This window comes from Polyodon spathula, chromosome 1 (genome assembly GCF_017654505.1).
Source record: "Polyodon spathula isolate WHYD16114869_AA chromosome 1, ASM1765450v1, whole genome shotgun sequence".
Taxonomy (NCBI): Eukaryota; Metazoa; Chordata; class Actinopteri; order Acipenseriformes; family Polyodontidae; genus Polyodon; species Polyodon spathula.
Genome location: NC_054534.1, coordinates 27,604,991 through 27,624,393, shown reverse-complemented (window position 1 = coordinate 27,624,393; position 19,403 = coordinate 27,604,991). Strand labels below are relative to the sequence as shown.

Sequence of the window (19,403 nt, the reverse complement as noted above, 5' to 3'; positions counted from 1 at the left end):
AACGTTCCAGCGGGCATCTATCTTGCAAATATCTTTGAGCATGTGTAATATATATATATATATATATATATATATATATATATATATATATATATATATATATATATTAGCTCAAAGAGCCAGCTGCCCAACGTTTCGATATGTTGTACATATCTTTCTCAAGGGAGCCTATATCCCCAAGCCACGTGACTGCAGTTCCTGACTATAAGCCATTTTCATCTCTATTTCCACGGGAAACCTCTCTGTACCCTGTGTTACTGTCACCTATACAATACTCAAAAACAGTTCAATGACGAGTCTGTGCCTGTCTCCTGCAGGTTCAGTGCATTTTAAATAAATTAAATAAATAAGCTGGGCGGAGAATAACAGGAAATATCGCGTATACGTGTAACGGAACGACCTTGACTGACCGTAGAACTAACGAATCAGATTCCCAAGAATGTTTTGTGGGACGGATTTACAATACGATGAGTGACATTCTTGCGCATGATAGGCAGCCGCCCATAGTTGATGGCGAGCTTGTGTGGAAAAGTCTATGTTTTTTTAGCTGTTTATTTAAGTATACAAGCTGTTTGTTACATAGTTTTTTTTATTTTATTTTTAATCAGAGTAGTTTATTTGGCTAATTGAATTTGAAGAGCATAGAACCAATTGGTAAGTTTTCAAGTCTTAATTTTCAGTACTGTACAATGTACGTAGCACAGACCATGCCACCAGACCAGCGCAAAAGACATATGCTAATATTTTTCCTTTTGTAATTTGTTTTTGAATAACCCTAAAGTTAATAACATATTTAAATTTGTACTGTTTGGATTTCTTAATCGATAGTATTATTTGTCGCGTATTGTGGCAGTTGGTGTTAAGTGATTTTAGCCTACCGGAGGCTACAGAAGCGACGGAACCATCTTTTTTTTTAAGTTTTATTTCAATATTTTATTTTTAAAATATCAGAAACATTTGACAAAAAAATGTTTTCGAATAGATACGAATTGTAGTGCAGTGTATCACTGAAATAATGTGTACGTCCACTTCTGAGGTTCCATCTCAAACATACTATAAAATATATAATCATTTAAACGCATACACATAAGCAAGAATCAGAGTACAGTATAGTTATGTTACAGGAACACCATATATTACGCTATACTGTGTAAGAATGTAGAAATGTGCTGTACTGTGTAAGGATGTGGAGAATAGGATATGTTTTATATAGATAACTTACAAATAACGCATTCATGATTTAAAAAAAAAAAAAAAAAAACCTAACAATTGTGACAATTTGGTGTATAGATTTAAATATACACACGCACGCACATACACAGCCTCTGTATTCCCACAGGTTAATATACACTCGTTAAGTATAGTAATCATGGACCCTCACCTGTTAATAATAATTGGTGACAAAAGGTTAAATAGGTAACATGCTAGTTAACTCAGAGAACATTTAACAAAGACACTTTTATACTTAGGCCAGTGTTCTAACACCGTGTTATACACATTTCAGACTTTTAACTGACTTGGGCATCAGACTGAAATCCCCATGCTTGGGTGACCATTTCATTGAAATTGACAAGATTTAGATTTTCATTAAAAAAAAAATAATTGTGACTGCAATTCACTTATGATTATGAGCTTATATAAGTACACATATCATATAAGGAAATATTAAGTGTTTATAGACAAGTTTGTGCAGTTAAAAGTATAGATACTCATGAAAAACCTGCTTTCAAGCAGGTGTACTCAAACTTTTGATTGGTACTGTGTATATAAACCATACTGCGCAGCCACAAAGTTTTTTTTTAGCCATTGTTCTAGCCTGAAGGCCCATCTGGCACTGGGAGGGAGACACCAGGCAGCTGTGGTGTTGAGAAGTAGAATGACTTCTTGTCAAGTTGCTTCATTTGTACAATAATGGCAGCCACCCCACAGCTGATGCATACTGGGTATGAAACACCCATAACAGGTCACTGGCACATCTGTATTTATACAATTTGTGGTTGTTGATACAACAGATTAGATGTGGTATGCATGCAACAATAGAGCAGTGCAACTAGGGTTGCCACCTGGCTCCATAATTTCGGAACACTTTGGGACAGGACAGGGTTTTTAAGTTCCCCTTAAACTGAAAGCAATAAACACGTGAATTGTGCACTAAGCACTTGCTTAAATTGTACTGCTTCTTAATTATCCAAATCATTGTGATAATACAAATCTTGCAAAATAAAAAAAGCATCTTGAATAAATATATGTGTAGATTTATTCAAGATATTTAATTTTATTTTGTACAAAATGATATTTCAGTTCTCAATATTTAAAATATGCTATTTATATCCTATTAATTAGTAATATATATAGCCCAAATTTACGTTGACTCTCCCAATTAAGTAACACTGATCAAGTGTTCACACTGTCTGGTGTCAAGAATAGTGAACAGCTGCTCAGTATTAATGATTTCAGTGGGAGAAGGTGATATACTATTAGAAACTATAAACTTTAAAATATATATTTTTAAAACTATTAATAAAATAAATATTGATGATGTACTTATTTATTTATTTCATTTGTTAAAATCTATTATTATATTGTCATGCTGCCTCAAGATAATTAATCACCATAATCAATTTAGCAAAGGTTTAGGGCTCAATTCACATGTTGATATCCTTCAGTTTAAAGGCAACTTCAAAATCCTGTTCTGTCTCAGTGTTCCGGAATTATGGGGCCAGGTGGCAACCCTAGGTGCAATTCATGCTCCAGATGGTGGTGACGAGGGGTCTACCTAAATATCGATTTCACAGATTAAATATTGTCTACTTAGGTTTATTCTAATTTTATTCTATAGACTACCCGTGAAAAATACCTCCGTGATGTAAGTAGACCCGTAGTGATAACATGTCTAAAGGTGTTTGAAAAAAAACATACTGATGACAATTTTTGATGTAAATTGTAAATTCAACCAATTACTGTATGCTTCCAACCAGGCCTTGTGAACCTAGTGCAGAATGGCCCTCCAGACCCAGAGTTGCCCGTCACAGACCTACAAAAATAACGTTCCAACAAAAAATTGATGCAAGTCATTGACAATAAGGGGTCTAGTAAGCACCTGTCACCCAGGTCACAAGCTGAGGGTGGCACACACAGCGCATGATCAAAACAGCATCAGATCATTGTACTGAAAACTCACCATGCAGTAGAGGCTGATTGATGGGAAGCCTTTATTGCATGTATATTGTTGTTGTTTTTCGCAAAAACAAAATGACATAACAGAATGCCTGAAATACACAGAAACGTCAATGTGCAAAGACTTTAGAAAAAAAAGTTTACTTTTTTTATTTTCAGTTTTTCTTTCTGTGGACCTGTTGCACACAATTACAATTTTTGCTGTCCTTGCTAATTCACAAACAATTTTTTTTTGCATGGAAGTTTTTTGTAATGCAGAAACTAATTTTAGAGAAATTATTGCGCAGGACATTTTGTAAACCGCAGCACACATGTGTGAAGGAAATGGCAATTCAGTCAAGCAAGAACTGCACCTGATTATGTAAACTGTCTTTTTTCCTATTTTATTCTTAACGTGAATAAAACTGTACGGTAGGTAAGAGCAGTCCAAATGTATAGAACATGCCCACAGTTACAGAAGTTCAATCTCTGTGCAGATTGAACACTTACTAGTAATGAAATCATTAGCTTAGGTATAATACATAGCTCTAGCAGCACGGCAAAGAAATAGCCTGCCAGCCCCAGGGGAAAAAAATGCCTATTTCAAGGAGTATTGTGGAAATGTAGTCATACAGTACATATTGCACATTTATCATTTTTATCATAAAATGCTGAGTACTGTAGCAGAACATACCCCACCAGACTGCACCCTACTCTTGTGAGTTGTGATAGTAGAGGGGCACCTCTTTGAACAACACTCAGCACAGTTGACAGCTGCGTTGTTGAGTGACTGCTGAAAACTTAACTTGCTCAAGTTCTGGGCCTTTGATGTTGCCACTTTTGTGTATGAACTTTGCAAATGAGTGCGTGCTACTTCAGTGAACAGAATCTGTAGTACACTCCTGTCTAACACTGTAATCAGTGGGGCAGGTCAAAGCCCTGCTGGTAAATGTGTTGTTTAGGTTTATGTAGGACAGTTGACTATTTTTTTGGGGTGTATTTAAAAGAATGGTTTTGTTATGATTTAAAATGTATCGTTGTGGGTTTAACACTAGAAGGACCGGAGATCTACCTAGAAGGCACGCAGCAGTCTTTCTGACTGCTGGATTCAAAAACTATAAATAGTATAATGAAAGGATGTAATTAGTGTTTTTTATTATTATTATTATTATTATTATTATTATTATTATTATTATTATTATTATTATTAGTGAGTACGTTACAAAAAACATCTGAAGAGTCTGTTTTGAAAGTTTCAAATATATTCTCCTTGGTAAATTCTCCTCCATGCATTCTTTTTAAAGTACCCAGGAGTTGATGGCTTCTAGGTCCAATACATTGTAAAACACCTGAAAAGGCCACCGCCGGGAGCCAGCTTTCACGGAATACTTCCGTGCCATCTGATCCTAAACATCAACTTCATATTTTCTTGCGTTGTAAAACTCAACGGTCTCTGGTATTTATTTTCATTAGTCCCGATGCTAATCGACTGACCAAAACAGCACAGCTGGCAAGCAGGCGCCAGCCTTTGAAAAGGCTGATTGAAAAATAATAAACTGTCAGTCATTCACTCGACAGAGAGTAGAGGCTACTCTAGTTACAGCTAAACACATTGCAGACTGGTAAATAAAAATAATAAAGTAGTGTACCATTCTGTATAATCATAATACAGTTGTTTTATGTGTGGCCGTAAATGTGACTGCTCCCAGGGCTTTTAGGTATAATGTAATATATCTCCTTTATTTCTGCACTCCAGCATTTCATGCTTTGTGAAAATATTTAATACATATGGACAGAAAGGTACATGAACGCGCAGCCCCATATGTGTTACACGACTGTAGAAAATTACATTTTAAAACCAAAAAGTGTACCCGCAGTACTTGATCTGGCCTTGCTCCGTATAGGTGCTTTTATCCCACTTTAACACACATGTGACAGGATGGCTTGGTGATGACGTCCCAGTCCAGGAATTTGACACGCGCACGCACACACACACACACACAGGTACTGCAAGCTGAAGCGCTGGTGCCTGTTTTACTTCAATTACAAAAACAAATCTAACAGGCAGACAAAAAACAAAAGGTTTGAACAAAATAAATCGCAAACACAAACCCCCACACCAAACCAAAGTCGTGCTGCTCCTTCCAGCACGAGTAGCAGTTGTTTTACTTTTTTGTTCAATTTCTTTTCTCCTCCGCTCTCTCACGTAGTTCCTTTCTGTACACCCACCCCGCTATGAGCGGCTGCTGCCCTTTTATGCACATGGCCATCTCTGAATTAGCCATAAATGAATCAATCCGGAGACGGACACATTCTGCTTCCAAATAAGGGGCTTTAACCACATCCATTCTGCCAATTAATAGCAAAACGTTGTGTTTTGTTTTAAATAAACCCACAACAATACATGTTAAATCATAACAATACATCCCCACAAACCATTACACATGCCTCACTGATTTACACATAGGGCTTTTCAGCCCTGCCACAGACACACTAGCTTTTGTCCCACTTAAACGTAAACCTTTTGTGGTGAATCAGAGAGCAGACTGATCTCTCCCTGTGTAGCTTTCAACTTTTGTAAGTTCAGTCTGAAAAGACAATATTTAAGCTTAGCATACTAATGGTATAGTTATTTTGTATTTGTTTATTTTATCTATTTATTCACATTGTGCTTGTGCTTGTCATTGATGTTGTACATGTTATTATAAGATATTCAGAGTTAAATTAGCTAATATTTTGTTTTTTCTAACCGTAATTTTCAACTGACACTGGCAGGGATTCCATGATTAGTGACATATTTTCTGCTCGTCCAGAATTTATTCGGGCCAGCCTGCATACTCACTTACGGCATCCCAAATCCTGGCAACAGCAAACACAGCACAGCAATCAAACGACATCAGGCAACAGGTAACCCAGCATTCACAACAGCATCAGGTCTTTAAATTCACTTGTGTGCTGGGGAGATTTCCGCCCTATGCTGCAGCCAATGGAGGGAAAATTCCCAAATTTTAGGAGGGAATGGCAAAAGAAAATGCACTTTTGCATATAAAAAAAAAAAATATATATATATATATATATATTTGACTGCACCATCATTCACGGTGTTGCTGTAAAATAAGCTGCTTTCAGGAGACCTAACAGCTGTTCCTCACTGTGAGACAGAGCACTCCATTGCTTTTGCCATTGCCTGATATGAAGTTTTTGCATGCAGCAGAAGAAAAAGGTGCTTTTCTTTTTAACTTTACATTCAACCCTATGTCTGCCTGTTTTTCACTGTTTTCATTTATATATGTTTAACTACTGGATAGTTTATACTGCATGCATGTAACATATCAAGTGAAAGGCCACAAAATCTCCTTTCATATCATGTAATTTGCAACAGGATCAGGTATACTATATGTGGTAGAAATGAGAACATTAAAAAATAAAAGTAAAAAGTTTTTCCAAATTAATCATGTTCGGTCACTAATCGTAGATGGCTCAAAAAATGAAATGAACATATGGTGGGGGTGGGGGGGGCTGCGCTTCTAAACTTTCCAAAGATACGGGCCCTTTAGGTCTAGCTGGACGGAGCAATAGGACTCAAAACAAAACCTAAGCTGTGAACTCTGTCACATGATGACAGGCTTAACTTTAGGTGATTGTAGTTCTGGCTAGGAGTACTGCATAGTATGTGGTCCAGTGGTTAAAAAAACTGGCTTGGTTCAAATCCCACCTTAGTCACTGACTCATTGTGTGACGCTGAGCAAGTCACTTAACCTCCTTGTGCTCTGTCTTTTGGGTGCGACGTTGTAAGTGACTCTGCAGCTGATGCATAGTTCACACACCCTAGTCTCGTATCTTGTAAAGCGCTTTGTGATGGTGGTCCACTATGAAAGACTATATAAAAATAATTATTGTTAGATACACTTAATATATTTTTTTTCAAAACTGTTTACTTACTGCAGTGTACTGAGTTTATGTAATCCTTAAAGGTAGCGGCCAAGAATCACATACGAGAGAATAAACTCTAGCGGCACTTAAAATATCCATTATTTAGTTATTTATTTATTTTAACCAGAACTGTGCAGAATGCGGCTCTTAGTGAATTCATCACTGACACCCGCTTCCTTAGAGATTGTTTTAGTGTTTCAGGCATTCTAAATTGGGTGAAAAATACAGAGGCTTGGTGTCTTAAAATATCTCTGCGGGATTTTCACACACTGAAAGTTGCAGATATGCGGGAGCAACTTGGAAAAAGGTGCTATTCCTGTGATCCCGTGCTGAAATTCAAGCCCTGAGCAATGAACTGTGGTATTCCTTGGCATGTCGAAAAATATGGAGGTCTGATCAGCGTTTCTGATTTGTCCAAACTGGTACTGTTTGGTTTGTCTTTTCTCAGCAGTTAGTAACGTTGCAACAAATTGTTAAAGCGCATCATAAATTCGAAAGAATTCGGTAGTGTCTGTATTTAGATCTGTCACTGTTTAATTCCAGGGACCTCAATGGGACCAAATGCCCTGTTTACAGAAGAAGACATATTTAATTACAACCAGTTGGGTTGAAAACATATTTTACAGTAGCTACAATAAGAAAGTGGAAACGGTATTGCTAATGAGAAATTACTCTAGAGATATGGACTGGTGGCTTTCTTTTCTTGAAACTTTGTATGCTCTCCTGCGGTTCGTTGATATAGCTTATTTTTGTACAAAACCACAGTATAGTATGTAACCAAACCACATAGGCACTTCATTAGTTGAATCTTTATAGCCAGCACAACATCAAAAAACTCCTTGGGTACAGTACAGTATGTGAATACTACAGTGCTTATTTACACGTGGACTGTGTATATGTTCTGAATAATGGTGATAGTCTGTTATAAGAGAACAATGTTTATAATTGTATATACTAAGACAGTAAGTGATTCTGTTCTTAACCCTCATCAAATAAACTATGTTTATATTTCTGAAAGTCTGACTCTGTGGCCACTGAACCGCTAAATTCTAAGTGGTGTTCCAGGTGTTCTATTAATGCAGTGAAGTGTGTGTCTTTGTTGTACAGTACATAGATGAAAGATCAACATTATGTGAGCTATGGAATTAAGATTTTTCTTGATCCAAATAGTTGTTGTTATTATTATTATTATTATTTATTATTATTATTATTATTATTATTATTATTATTATTAGTGTTACATTAAAATGCATTTAAATAACTGAGTGTTGACCTGTACAACCTCCTTTAGTGTGTGTATGAGCGTCATCACTGCTTGTGTAGTTTGTGAGCGAAGTAATAAAGTTTATGAAGCCAAAAAGATTGACACAGATCTAGAAGATTTGTTGCTTTTAAATGCCACACAAATACAAAACATTACCACGTACAACCTCACCATTTAGGTCACTGAAAAAGCATCCTTTATAAAGCACTCCTAGGGGGACAAAAATTTGCGATTTAGAGGCAAGTCCAGAGGTCGTGCTAGCTTTTCTGTTCATGCGTTCCTGAAACGCACATGCGAAAATGAAAGGCAAGTTAAAAAGATTGGGGATGAACAAATCACGTAATTTGTCAGCTCTGTTTGAAGTAAAATTAAAGGGACCAGAATTAGGCTCAGGCAAAATATAAAGGTAAAAGCAAAGTTATTAACAACTTTTTCGGAGTTAAAAATAAAACCCTAAAACTTCAAGCCCTACATGAGTATGTTCGCATTTACTTTTTCCAAAATACTTTTCATTTCTTCGCAGTATGGGCTTCTGTTAATATGGGGCATAACACATTATTTTTAAATAAAATACAGTGCATGGTGGGATACTATCATATTAATTTCCCATATTCATTGCGCTGCTAGGAACTGTAACCAAACTATTTTAATAGTAAAAGTGTGGGTGCGCATTACGCCCGACTAAACATGAAACGGTACTTCAGTGTGGATGCTTCGAGCTGGATTAATTTAAAATGTTTTTGATTATGGTTCTCGATCGTCTCGTCATGTAGTGTGGACAGGGCCTAAAAGTAAATATCCTTAATATTGCTGCGTAAGCCAAATATGAGTTTTATTGCTGCCGCCTACAGGACTGGAGTGTACCTTAATCAAGGCTGTTACATTGCAGAACGTTTTTTTTTTAAACCAGCAAGTATAAAATACGATAATTTTGCTGCAGTGTAATAATTACCATGAATATGCATGTCTGCATCCCTTTCCCATTCTGTGAGTCCCGTGAACGCAAGACAAGATATTTTTCCATCCAATGGATTTATTTTGTGTCTAGGACGCAAAATTTTTGCATTAACGCGCCCCCTGTAAGTCATAAGTGTGGATGGAAACAGCCTCCCATTGCATAGCAGTTTGAGCCAATCCTGGTTTAATAAGTCACACCTGAGGAAGTTGTTTCCTGTACACTGTGGCTAATCAGGCTTGTATTAAATCATGGAATGGGTGAAACTACTGTATTATGCAGTAGGAATTTTCATCCCTGGTCATGGGTATAGGATCCACAGCTGTTTAAGTCACTTATTGTCTTCAGTGCTGCAGTCATGCGTGACGAATTTGAGTTCTGATAGGTTGGGATCATGTAGGCTTATCTTTGGAGCTGGACACCTGAATGTCACTATACTTTGCTTGTACATTGCTGGGCTTAAGAAGTTATTATGGGTTGAACTGCTGGTCATGAATTGACCATCCCTCTGTAAGACAATATTTTCAGAACAGATCATTGCAGTAAGGTACAGCTTGCATGAACGCTTTCCAGTCGCATGGTTCTCAGATTTTAGCTCGTCGGAGGGCTTACACAGGCTGTGTAGACGTGATTTCTGGCTTTTGATAATTACACTTAAGGCTTGGGAAGTGTTTCCCAGATTTTCTGTGCTTTCCATTTACGTTTGGCATTATTAGACAAACTACCACGTGAGAAGTCACTTGCTTTTATAATATTTTTTTAAATAAACTTTGTTGACGCTGATACAGTGCTTGTATTTTCTGTACTTGCTGTACGACACATTTTTAAAATTTTTTTTTTTTCCTCAGAACTGTGGTTGATTTGTCTTCCGCTGTTGTCTATTGAAGAGACTAAATTGCTTAGGCAAAATAACCCTAATTGAGAACTGTGTGCCCTCTTTATGAGCTTCTTCTACACTACTGTATTCCCCTTCTCGGTATTTTTGTGGGTTTTTTTATGTGAAGAGTTACAGATTTCTGATTTGTTGTATTAGTCACACGTGTGGGAACGGCTTATTACACATACTGAAGGGCCTACATTTCACACATTTTGTATCTGAGGACACCTTACTGTTGTGGTTAAAAAATGCCAGTGATCAGAATGGTACATGCAGATTTCAAGTTCAGTTCATTTGCAATGTATACTTTTTAAGTATATATTCACTTGCAGCCATATTAATAATATAATGCACAGTACTTTTACATTTTTATAATACTTACCATTGTTCTGCAATTAAAAATTTGATTTCAATAAAAGCTGACAGTGTTCATTTCACTTAGGTTCCTGGTAATGTTTCTTTGTGCCTCCACTTCAGTGTGATAACATAAGTGGAAAAGCTTGCTTAATGCAACAAGCTTTGAATGTGTATTTGCTTACATTCCAGTCCAGCGGTGTGCTGCTGAAATTCGGGACGGAGCTGAGCTTTGGTCGTTGAATCAATACTGCAATTGATACATGTTTCATAACAACTTTAAAATGTCTGACATGCTTGCATCTGACTTATCCAAACAGCATGTAGCCCTTTCATTAACACTCGTAAAGGTAGAAAACAACAGAGAGGCTGCAAACTGACCAACTGAGTTCAAAGTCTGATCTAAAAAGAGACTGTTAACAGGTTTTGAAATTAATCTACATCGACAGTGAAAGTAAAGAACTGACAGGTAAAATAATTGAATGAAATGGCATTGCACATAAAGGAGCACAGGATCAACCCCCAAAAAAGCCTTGGGGCAAGACATCCTGTCAATTTGTACTGTAGATTGTGCTTTTAGATTGAATCAAACAGGAAACCGTAATAGGAAGTTGTCTGAGTCATCCCAAATGCAACTGGGCTGGTAATTGTGGCATTTTTTTTCTTTCTTTCCTGTAAGTAGTGTATAAACGTTGGTAGAAGCAATTTCTTTGACAAGTAAATAAAAAAGGTGCGCTCTTTACCTCATTTATGAAATATTATGGCAATAGAGCAGATTGAGACACATACTGCTGTGCAGTGATTATGTCAGTGTAGGCAGGAAGTTAAAATACTACACACTGTAAACAACAAAGTGGATGTCTCTAAAAGCTAGATATGTGTCTGCCCCAGATCACGTAAAGCAGTATCCAGGCTTTGGTTTTGCACAGCGATGGAGGTAAGCTCTTCTGTACGTCCTGCAACATTATTCACAGAGACAAATGCGCAAACCCAGAGCGGTACTGTGACTGCTTTACTTGCAAATAAACAAAAAACAGTGACTTCCGTGTTCCAAAAATTCAGTGAAAACCGTGAAGCAAGAAGCACATTAAATTTTGACCTCAGAGGCATTTGTTTGCACAAATATGCCTCTTGAAAAATTGGACAAACAAAAGTTATGTAAGTTCTTCAGACTGAGTGTAGCAAATGATGGAGTGAAGACTGAATATTTTCTTTATTTGTGATTTCACTTATGTTTACCAATATAAATTGTTTATTTTTCTTGTTTACTATGTTTTGGTGAGGTTGGCTTTTTCACTGATGGTAGCCATTAAGTTTAGCTGTGAGCAGGAATGTCATTTTTAAAAAGCCAGTATACACACAGATTGATTTTAAATTTGATTCACTGTTGGCCCTGAGACGTTCCAGCGGGCATCTGCCGTCTATAAGGGCCCACTAGAAGTGGAAGCTGACTGGCTGATGGTACTGAATCGTCACAAACCACACACTTTAGGTCATCCATGGTGTCCAAATGCTGAACTATTGGTTCATTTACTTTTCTATTTCTTATATTTGATCGGTGGTTCTGTATTCTTTTATATGATATACCTGTCTCCTACATTTTATTTATTACATTTTATGCTAAATATACCATGTACAATGTCGCTATCCTTGCATGACAGATTTCTTAAGACTGAATATTTATTTTCTTTATTTGCAATTTCACTTTTATCTTTACTAGTATATTTTCATGTGCTTTTACATGTTTCAATTTCCCTTAATGTATCTATGATCTGTGTGTTTACTGTGGACTAAAATGTCAACAAATTTGCATCCCTTCTAAAAGCTACGATCAATGCTTTCATTTTTTTCTAAATTATAAAGTATACGTAAATGCTTCCAAACAATTTTTGAAATGTTTGGTAATAATTTAGAATATGTAATTATTAATTGTACACTCTTAACCCTCTCTTCCCTTTTCTTATAATCCAGTAGTTCATTACTATTGAGTTTGTCAACTTTCCTCAGTTCTCTCTCAATAATTTGTTCTTTAGGTCCTCTTTTCTTAAGATTTATTTAATTCCTTTCTCTGTTTTTTTTTTAAGTCATTTATCAGAAGAGATTATTATTATTATTATTATTATTATTATTATTATTATTATTATTATTATTATTATTATTAAATTATTAGTACAGGTTATACTCGTTGGCAAGAACAGACATTTTTGTAGGAGGCTGTGTGGTCCAGTGTTAAAGAAACAGGCTTGTAACCAGGAGGTCCCCAGATCAAATCCCAGCTCAGCCACTTACTTATTGTGTGACTCTGAGCAAGTCACTTAACGTCCTTGTGCTCTGTCTTTTGGGTGAGACGTTGTAAGTGACTCTGCAGCTGATGCATAGTTCACACACCCTAGTCTTGTATCTTGTAAAGCGCTTTGTGATGGTGGTCCACCACGAAAGGTGTTATATATACCTGTTCTCTCATGTATGCAGTTTTCTGCCTTTGCTTTATCCTATTCGTTAAAGAATTAAAACGCAGTACAAAAATCAAAACTCCTTAATTGAAGCTGAGCTTTTATTCCAAATCAACCTGACATGAAAAGTTCATCAGATCTTCAAGTTGTTGTTGTTGTTGTTGTTGTTGGTTTTTGTTATTGTTGTTCTTGTTTGCTTTGCTCCATGGTTGCTGAACAAGCCAAAAAACTGCTTTTTGACAACCTGTATTCACGGCAGCGATATGCCCGCGTTACTGCTTTTTTCAAACGATCTATGTTTCCAGCTTTGTTGCAACATAAAATTATTTTTGTTTCGGAGGCATAGTTACACAGCCCAAATTATTCATTAAGACAAGAGTTGACTTAACTGCGGAGGTGGCATCTGTGAGCACAGACAAGGATGTTGACAGTGTTTGTTTATATTATCTAACAAAGGTTTGTTATAATGAAGGGTGTAATAGTATGATGAACTGTACACTGAATTACATGATGTGATTGGATTTCATTAGTTAAAGTGGAGAATCAAACATTAAAAAAAAAAAAAAAAGACTAGCATTAGAAATACTGTATCCTGTAATTGATTCATTCTTCTTTTAATGCTGTGGTCGGCAGTCACTGGGTTTCCGTGAACAGTAGGCAGCACCACAGAACCAACACATGGTTAGACATTTTTTTTTTAGCAATTGTCTTTGAGGCATTCCTCAAGAGTAAACTGTGGTGAAGATTGCTATCTGAAGATTGCTGTCTGGCACAAGACTGAGGTTTGCTTCATGGTAATTCCACTTGATTAAATACTAATGTATTAGAATAATACTGTAGTTTGTATACAAACCAGAGGTACAAACTCAATTAGAAAAACAGGAACAACTATTTGGTAATTGTTACATTCTACCAGAAATTTACACGTTTATTATACATGAAAAATAATGTGGGTGTGGTAATAATAATCTATTTATTGTTATGTAGCGCTTTTCATAGTGGACGACCATCACAAAGCACTTTACAGAGGTAGGCTGTGAACTGTGCATTATATGTAGAGTCACTTACAGTAGGACATTGATTGAACATCTCATCCACAGAATGGAGCACAAGGAGGTTAAGTGACTTGCTCAGGGTCACACAGTGAGTTAGTTAGTGGCAGAGGCAGGGTTTGAACCGGTGGTTGAGGGTGGTAGAAGTGGGATTTGAACTGGTGACCTTCTGGTTAGAAACCCAGGACTTTAACCAATGGATCACACTGTCTCCTGTGGTAAAGTGTGTTTGATGGGGGTCAAGTCAAAAGTCATTTTGATGACATTAAAATTAATATATTAATTTAATATATTATGATTCTTGTTTGTATGCAAACTTGTAAACCTGTTTGGAACTAATGTGTATTCTGTGTTGTTCTTTTAAGGTGTTCCTTGTTATCACAGTAGGTAGGTTGATTGGTGCAGATTTCGCTCATGGTGTTCTTGACCAGGTGAGTTTTTATTTTTTTATTATTCTGCAATTGTAACAGAGTGTTTATTCATAACATGGAGCTTGATACACAATGACTGCAGTGCATTTGCTGGGTTGTGCAATACTGAAAAGCCCTGCTAAAAACAGTGCACAGCGTATGGTGAACACATAGTGTACTTGCCAGTACAGCACTAGAAAAAGACAGCATATCAGGTCAGCTCTTCATCAAAACCGTGTTATTGAACAGGTCTCAGTCAGGGAGAAGCCAAAAAACAAAAAAGCTTTTAAAAAGTAATGTATCAAGATTCTACAGAAAAGGGGACTTCTCAACTTCAGAACAAGCTTTTTTCTCCATACTGTACATTGTACACTTCTGGTGTGTGTAACAAAGCCTGTTACTCTCACACGTTCGTGGCCCCTTTCAAGCAGGACCCAGGACACAAATGGAAGTTTTAAGCGCTGACGCGCTATTTTTAATACACAAACAAAGTAAACACGAAATAAACACCTAGCTCTCACTTGAGCGCTAACTACACACCAGCACAGGAACCTAATTGAAACAGGACAGCTAAGCTGTTTACCTGTAACACAAACTAATAAAACAGAACACCCAAAAAGGCTTTTACACACTAACTTTGTTACAGTTAAAAGCACCATCAACTGAGCTCATTCACACCACAGCAGCCCTGAGCACACTGTTCTGCTTCCTTTAAATACCCTGCACCTGGCTCTACTTTACAATGAACACCAGGTGCAGGGGATAACTAATACTTAATCAAGTAACACTATTGCACAAATATACATTCTCACCTGTTTTTAGGCAGGGAAGCTATTAACCCCCTCCCTGCCGTATTACATGTGTTATTGTATTTCAAGTACTGACTTTTTCTTTAAGACAAATTTATGTTTGACTTCAGGAAAGCTTTCCTGGAGAGAACAATTGGTAATCTTCTGACATGTAAAACGGTTGGTTTAAAAAAACAAACTGGAAATCTAGTACGTCAGGTTATACTTGTTGGCAAGAACTGACATTTTTTGTAATTGAGTAACTGATAGCCTTTATTGAAGTCACAATCTACAGCTGGACAGAAAGCCATTCCATAGTTTTACTATAAACCCAGATTTAGACCCATAAGTTGCATAAGTTTAAACTGGACATTGTTAAATCTGCTAAATCTGGAAACCCACAAGTGCCAGGAAGCAGTTGCCTTTCTTTAATCTTGTGCGATAGTAAATGGAACACTGCTCCCCCTGCTGTGCATTGGTATAAATGCAACATTACAGCATTCGGTCGAACTTTTTGACAGCAAATAACATCCTTATTACACATTTTATAGAACACATTCAATTTTAATAAAGACTAAAACAGAATTTATTTAAAACATTTATTTTAAACTCTATTTAAAAAACTTTTTTTTTTTTTTTTTTTTTGGGGGGGTGGGGGTGGGGGGGGGGGGTGGGGGTGGGGGTTCTGCTTGTTTTGCGTACATTGCTAATTGTTTTTTTTTGACTGCTGTGTTTAAACTTTTTTTGACAAACGTTGTAAGTAAGTATTTTCTAAAGTATTTATTGTTACAAGGTGTAAATATGGCTCACACACTTTACAATGGAAAATGCATATAAAAATTTTTTTAAAGTGTCTGGTTTTACAAATATAAATCATGATCACCACTGTAGGAGACAAGTGTGGTTGGACATCTGTTTGACCACATTGATAATTTAAAAAAATGGTTCAAAAGCTTCAGCAAAATTCTAAGCAGTTTTAAAATTAAACTCTAAAACTTCAGTGGTGTCACCAACTCAGGTCATGGAGGGCCGGTGTCCCTCCTGGTTTTTGTTCTAACCATACCTACCCTAAATTAGTTAATTGGACCAATTAAGCTTCTAATAAAGTCCAATAAAGTAGTTTTAGGGTGCAGTTGGAATAAAAACCTGCAGGGACACCGGCTGTCCAGGACCGAGTTGTGCACCACTGCTCTAAACCATTAACACCTGGAGTTGCAGCAGTTGTGACTGGTGTGTCATTCCTCTGAGAAACACAAGGGGCATTCCAGCTGAAGTGGATACCAAAGGGGTCACTCAGCCGCTTCAGCCAGTTAAATACAAAGCATTTTTTTCTATTGGAAAGCCCTTGAGATGTGCATTATAATTAGGGCTTCTGTTTTTCATTTTTTATTTGATTTTTCTTTCTTGCTTTTAGCTGTTCAAGTTTTATGTAAATCCATTTTTTTGCAGAGCTTTCCCTTTTTATATACTTTATGAAATTATTGTTTTTGGTTATTTCCAAAATGCTTGGGCTGTTTTTTCTGTCACAATATGTATAGTAACTCGACAGTACTTGCCCACTTAAGTTATACCTTCTTTCTTTTGCTGTCTTCCACAACGAAATCCTTATGGTCACAGGCACGTTGTTCTTGGGTTTTTGTGTGTCTAGTCATTTTTTTACATTTCGCTACAATTTGTTTTAAATTCTGTTTTAAATTCTCACTATCTAACTGTAATATAGTTCAAAGTTTACCATGTGAGTTACACAGCTGTTCTTTTGTACATGATACCTGTCCTGGCACCATGTTCTCAATCACTTGTGGTTTCAGCATCACCAGCATAAAATGCTTAGTATCAGGTTTTATAGTTTAAAATGTAATCATGTATGGCATGTGTGTGCATGTGTGTGTGTTTGTTTATATATATATATATATATATATATATATATATATATATATATATATATATATATATATATATATATAATGTGTTTTTTTTTTCTTCAGGGTGTTTTAACCAGCAAAACACAACCAACCATGTCTTGTGGTTTTCTGTAGAACTGCTTTTGTATGTAAACTTGCAGTTAAGTGATAAATCTGCAGCGCACATCCTGTACTGTACATCATATATGTTGTAACCAAACCTGCTAGTGAGTACAGCCATTTGATAATGTGTAGTATTCATCCTAAGGTGTTGTCAAGCCATTGTAATTTAAAGTAACATTTACATGTTAAAATGATTTAGCAGGAAAGGGATAACTTTGGATTTTCCAGTTATTTTAATTTTTATGTGACTTTACATTTATTTTTAAATTGTATATATTTTTTTTCCCTCCAGAGAAATCAAGAAAGATGCCCATTTCTCAGAACCTGTTGGTGCTGGTCTTCTGTGCTCAACTCAGTGTGTTGTGTGTGATGGGTAAGTCATAAGCTTCATTCCTGATGATAAAAAAAATTTAAAAAAACAGACACTAGAGTATTCATTCGACACCAGTTTAATTGTAAAAGTGTATCTAAACTGTAGGGATTATGTTGGTTTATATATATTTCTAAATTTTATGTAAGTAATACTTTATTTTAATTTATAGTATTAAAGTTGGGGACTCGCATTCAAAAACTTGTCACAATAAACTGCTACTGTTGCTGTCAACAGGAAAGAATGTGGACTCTTGTAATGTTGTTTCCTCTGTTAGAGCTTCTGGGCCAGAGAGAATGTTCTCCGTCCATATTCCAGACTCATACTGTCAGAATCCCAGTTCAAATCATGTTGAATTGATTTGCTGTCAATCTTAGTGGCATATAGAAACAGGCCATTAGGGTAAATGTGTGAATAGTTTTTGGTAGCATTGTGTTGTAAATATTCTGAGGTACAATTCACATTCCAATGTGCCACAGGGCAAGAAACGAGACTCCCTTCATAGCAGTTGGATCCAGGTATTACTGTGCGTTCAGAAGAAACTTCGGAAATACTATAAAAAACATATCAACCTAAAAGTCTTTTATAAAATGTTTTTGTTGCCATAGATTTAGCATTACTATTTATACCACCAAAAGGTGTTTTGTAATAATTGATTGAAGCTTAATTAAGGTATTCTTTCCAATTCCTTTAGTGTATTTTTATTTTTTAAATACACATTAACGCCAGTAAACTGTGTCTTGCAGGTGGGCTTGATCACCAGTGTGGTGTGATTGAACCTGTTCCTTCAGCAGTGGAACTTCACACTGAGTTCACAGCTACCTGTGTCCTGTTTGAATCCTGTATTCGTCAACATAAGGCTAATGCTGACCACATGTACTGGAAATTTCAACAGCACAGAGTTCCAAAGGACCAGTATACAAAGATAAACGATACAGCTATCCGCATCACTGTCAACATCACTGATGAATTACGCAGTCCCTTAACTTGTAATATCATGTCACGTGGACAGCTGGAACACAATATCTATGGAATTTTTTTAAAAAAAGGATGTAAGTATTTATTTCTACCGTATCAGCAAACAAATCTGAATTTTAAAATGTACAGTGGCTCCCAAAAATATTCACCCCCCTTGGACTTTTCCACATTTTATTGTGTTACAACATGGAATCAGAATGGATTTAATCAGGAGTTTTTGCCACTGTTTAACACAAGAAAAGTCCATAATGTCCAAATGAAAAATAAAATCTACAAATTGTTCTAAATTAATTACAAATATAAAACAGAAAATAATTGATTGCATAAGTATTCACCCCCTTTGCTATGACACAGCCAAATAAGCTCTGGTGCAACCAGTTGTCTTTAGAAGTCACATAATTAATTGAATGGAGTCCACCTGTGTGCAATTAAGGTGTTTCACATGATTTCAGGTTAAATACACTTGTCTTTAGGAAGTCCCACAGTTGGTTTGTACATTTCCTAACAAAAACTACATCATGAAGACGAAGGAACTTTCAAAGCAAATCTGGAATAAGGTTCTTGAAAAGCACCAATCAGGGGTAGGATATAAGAACATTTCCATGGCATTAAATATCCCCCCCGGAGCACAGTAAAGTCCATTATTAAGAAATGGAGAGAATATGGCACAACTGTGAATCTGTGTAGAACAGGCCGTCCTCAAAAACTGAGTATCCGGGCGAGAAGGGCACTAGTCAGGGAGGCCACCAAGAGGCCTATGGCAACTCTAAGAGTTACAGTCTTCCATGG

The 19,403-nt window shown here is 36.4% G+C and overlaps 1 protein-coding gene across 1 annotated transcript in view; it reads left to right on the top strand.

Annotated features, from left to right (window-relative positions):
- The first annotated feature begins 500 nt into the window (after nucleotides 1-500).
- The window catches only part of LOC121316741 (interleukin-6 receptor subunit beta-like), a 34,586-nt gene continuing 15,683 nt past the window's right edge, over nucleotides 501-19,403 (top strand). The window contains exons 1-4 of the mRNA XM_041251883.1: nucleotides 501-654; nucleotides 14,410-14,475; nucleotides 17,559-17,639; nucleotides 18,383-18,688. Coding sequence (XP_041107817.1) covers nucleotides 17,573-17,639; nucleotides 18,383-18,688 — 373 coding nt within the window. The 5' untranslated portion in view covers nucleotides 501-654; nucleotides 14,410-14,475; nucleotides 17,559-17,572. The remainder of the gene's footprint in view (nucleotides 655-14,409; nucleotides 14,476-17,558; nucleotides 17,640-18,382; nucleotides 18,689-19,403) is intronic.